The 4,519-nt window shown below is 43.7% G+C and overlaps 2 protein-coding genes across 2 annotated transcripts in view; one reads left to right on the top strand and one right to left on the bottom strand.

The window, feature by feature from the left end:
* Positions 1–1,318, top strand: part of T265_15697 (hypothetical protein) — a gene marked incomplete at both ends in the record, with an annotated part of 8,323 nt that extends 7,005 nt beyond the window's left edge. Inside the window, one exon of the mRNA XM_009178971.1 lies at positions 1,090–1,318. Coding sequence (XP_009177235.1) covers positions 1,090–1,318 — 229 coding nt within the window. The remainder of the gene's footprint in view (positions 1–1,089) is intronic.
* Positions 1–4,519, bottom strand: part of T265_15698 (hypothetical protein) — a gene marked incomplete at both ends in the record, with an annotated part of 56,149 nt that overhangs the window by 10,415 nt on the left and 41,215 nt on the right. The gene's annotated exons all lie outside the window — the stretch shown is intronic.

A 4,519-nucleotide genomic window follows, 5' to 3' on the forward strand; every position in this document is an offset into this window, starting at 1 on the left:
GGAACCTGATGATATGCACTCTGGAGATCCAGTGTGCTGTAGACGGTGTAGCGTGCGATGGTTTCAATCATTTGGTCGAGCCTTGGTAAAGGATAAGCGTCAAGGGAGGTGAAGCGATTGATTGTCTGGCTGTAGTCTATCACCATGCGTCTCTTGTGATTTGCATTGCGGGTAACGAGCACTTGTACTCTCCACGAAGAATTTGATGGTTCGATTATGCCACTTCCTTTCACGGGTAGCCTGTTGGATGAAAACCGAAAGATGCCGCAACGAAAGAATTATTCCCGTGTTATACGAGGTGAAAACGTTAATCAAAAACGCAACATTGATTCGCCAATCACAAATCAGTCTACTTCACCTAAGAGATTCCCGTTGTTTGCGCCGGCAGCGGGTCCTACACCTTATCTGAATGAGCCCCAAATCAGATTGTCGTACACTGCTTTGAAAGTTCGCACGCGGCTTAAACTCGATTTTCCGTTCTTGAGCGGCTGGTTCAAATGACAAACAGCCAACAACTGCAGAGGTATCCAAGCTCGTTTTTGCCGTGGTCTGATTAATAGCACACTCTGCAGGAAAATATGGCATCGCAATTTTTCCCGTACATATGCTTTTCATTATGTATTCGACGCGTACGTTCCACGACCGAGCTGGTAGGAGTGGCGCAAAATCAAAGCATAACAAAGCACTTCTGTACATTGTGGGGCTAGCTGGAATCACTCAGATTGTTTGTGTGGAAGCTGTACAGTGAAGCAGCCGAATATCCGCCCAAAAGCAAGACTTATCCATTCCAAATTTTCAATACCGATCGGAACGTTGAGATGAAACAATAACGTTGGAATCACAACGGGTGGTAAGTTGAACCTGACCGGAGGGTTTGAAATTCGACGACCGTAAACTGAAGTCTTGTTAGGACAAAACAATAAGACAGCTTCGAGACCTTTGAGTTGCATTGTTATAGCGCATCTCTTTGTCAACGTTTGGCGTTTTCGTGTCGCAAAGCCTCCCAATCTGCTTGAATATGGCTCGAAATGACCTTTGTTTGAGGCAGTTCGAATGGTTTCTTCGTGGGTTATTTTTTGTCTACTCCAGTTTACAGTTGAAAGTTTGTTGCCATTTTGAAGAGTACACAAGCCGCTTCGTGGTTCCTATACGCTCCTATTGTGAAATGGATGTCCAGCGCTCTATGCTAGTGCGTCGTATACACGCCCATAATTTCGACCCGATATCTGGCAAGACGGTCCGCCTGTGTATATGCACTGTGATTTCCGCAGTGAATTCAGAGAATTGCGGCCTCACCGTCGTTGCTTTGGTTAGTTGATAACATTCTCCAATTAGCCAGAAGTAAGGTGCCGAACACATCTTTTCCCTCTTTCAGGCAAGACAACATAGGGGATCCAACTCACGGGTGGAACATATGTGTTGAATTGTAACCTGAAAACATAGTGGTTTTCGTCTTGAACGGCCAGCGCAGCGTATCACTGAATAAACAAGAGAAAGTTTTCGAAAGTCCACGCGTCCCCTTTGACATCTGGGAATCTTCATCAGACTTAGTCGTTTGACCCAGTCTAGGCCGAAAAATGCTAAATTTGGTGCACTGGTCCGGTAGCATATTTGATATGGAGGATTTGGGCCAGAGCACAGGACGTGCAAGCCCACCGTCTGACAGTACTGTTTTAATTTTGTACAAACTTCACTTGGTTAAATTACGCCATCTTTTATACACCAGCTGAAGTAACGCTTATTCATAATGAAATCGAAAATTTGCACCAACTCGAGGGAAATTGGCAACAGGATTAAGAAAGCCACATGTTAATTTAAACAGTAATAGCGACAACAAGGTTAAAAACGGTTCCTGATCATGTCGAAAACAAAAAGGGCGGTACAGTTCTAAAGTTCAGCCAGACGATAAATCATATTGTACAAACCGCGAATAGAATAAACAAAACATCAGCATGCGTTACCACAGATCACCTAGCTTATGCAAAATCCATTAGCCTGTCATAGCCGCTTTAGGAAGGATCAAAGTGTCATATGGTTTCATGCGTCGGAGTTGTTACATACTTCAATATTAGCATGATTGATGTCAAGTTTATAACAGACATCAACAACCGCAAATGATTTCTGGATAAAAGTAACCTCCACGCAAAGCCTTCTCAGCTCGTCCATGCGTATTTCGGGGAATGAAGCTTAACGCTCTTGCGGAAGTGAATTTGGCTAATTAGATATCGCATGACGCTGTGTTTGCATAACAATGAAATTTTTGTGAATAGTCTGTTGGGAAGCATGCTAGCGTGGTTATTTTTTTTACATAAATGTATATACGGTTCAGTTTTTTTGGAGCGCGCGGTTATTACTGGAAAGTTCAAATCACTTTGGAAACACTGATGTGATTTCGAATTCTACCGCGGAATGCAAAGTACTTGCATCTGGTCCCACGGTGATAATTATTTCGTACTATCATGGTTCAGTAAGATCAAACTTGTTCCACACACTGAAGCTTGAATGAAGGAGAAAGCTCTAGCGTAGTCTACAGAAGAGTACATCATGCCCGGAACAGGCATTTTTGGTGACATTATTGCGTCGTTCATAGTCACGTTTCTAGATACCATGTTCGTTAACCGCATCTACGTAGTCACCTAAATATCGCATAAAGGGTCGAGTCATTTGCCACAAGCAATGCGCTGACAAACCCCTGACGAGTGCCGGTGAGTTAAGCCGAGTGCGTGCGGGACCATTTGTGGCATTTCGGGCGGGATCACAAATCCCATTGCCCGGCAACCATTCTAAGTATGATTAAAGTAAATCACCGCATCGTATTAAGAATAATCTTCGCTTGTCTTACGGTGTTCAAGCGCATGTTACACATGGCTAGTGATAACTTTTTATATGTGTGCATAATTACGTGGAGAAGTGGGTTATTCTGCAATACGGCATTGAAGTTGTAATTCACGCCTACAATTTTGTTGTGTGAAAGAATGTTTGGAAGTGTGTCGGTGAAGAACTTCAAGGCGATTTTTGCGAATCGGGATCGCGCATCTGGCAATGCTTGCCTTCACTGAATTAAGGCGTTTTTTTAAGCGCACGTAAGTGTCTACTATACCGCATCATTGGTTCATATCCTGCATATCTGGACTGACGTTTTCGCCTAGCAGAACTGTGTATGCAAGAAGAACTTTGACAATCATGGAAAACGGAACAAAGCAACGCAGTCGGATATCACTCGGTGACTCCCATAAAAATGTAATTATCATCACGAGATAAACGTAGCTGTTTTTTTCCCTTGGAGATGAATACCAGACTCTGCACCCAAATGATTTGCCACTTTTGCGCTGCCAAGGCATGAATGACCAAGGTGAACTGTTGGACTTGTAGGGATGTGAACCACTATAACTCATTGCGCTAATCGCGCAAGCCTGCGGCTATGCAGATCTTAGTGCGCGATACAACGAAACGAGTGGCCGGCAAAGATATTATCATGCGCAATGCTTGAATTATAAAGCGTCCTGATGCACCAGCAGGCAAGGAGACGTGAGCATGTTGCTCGGAAAATAATTTTATGTTTGCCCATGAATCTGGTGGAAGGTGCGTCTGACGGCCATCCCTTTGCTGTCGAAAATATTGGCAACATCGAAAACGAGCGTGCAACATTTTCATTGTTTGAATGGAGGGACCAAAAAACTGCCTAATAAGCTAAAAAACGACGTGAAAGACTTTGAGGTAACGGAGGATGGTTTGTTAGAACAGGTTTTTTAGTTAAGGATTGAAGTGTTTGCTGCGTTCACCAACTGGCTTTGGGAACACCCAACCACTGGCCGATACATGAGACCATTCGGGAGGCTGTTGGCTCCGCGCTTGCTGAAGAAACTGTCGGCCGATGAAAATGTCCTACTACAAATTTTCGGACGTGTGTATTTGTCTCGTTATGTTTGCTTGATGAGGTACTGTGGGGATTCATTTGTAGCATCTTAAGGGATTACTCGAAAGAAGTGATTGCAGAAAATGAAAATGGACAACTTCACAAATTCGGATAATTAGAAGTTTAAGGAGGAATAATGGGAACCCGATGAGGTCGGCATACTTCGGCTGTGTTAAATAACGGAAAGCTGTTCAAGGTCACTGATGTTTCAAAGAGAATATGTTCCAAATATGTCCGTCCATGCAAGTAGTGCTGAACCTCTAGTCTGTCAGTCAACTCCACCATGATTTCTGAAGAGCATTCTCGGTAAGTTCGAGTGTTCTACAGTCCATTGGTTGGGAGGATGTCTGAAAGTGCGGTGCCTCTTAATCCGCTGATGACATTGCTTTGTTTTTGGTATCGACGGTTTAGCTGGTGGTCTGCTGTCTTTCTAGTTTCGCTGCGCGTGGCCTTAATGAAATGGTCTGGCTATCCGAATGAATAAGCGGAGATCAGGATGAAGATTGTCAGTTTGATCAGATGCACATTTTCTGTGGCAGTCCGAAACAGGTGCGAATCATGTTGAGTAGGAGAAGAATTGCTTATCCATTTGGTTTTTAGGGC

This window comes from Opisthorchis viverrini (assembly GCF_000715545.1).
Source record: "Opisthorchis viverrini unplaced genomic scaffold opera_v5_745, whole genome shotgun sequence".
NCBI lineage: Eukaryota > Metazoa > Platyhelminthes > Trematoda > Opisthorchiida > Opisthorchiidae > Opisthorchis > Opisthorchis viverrini.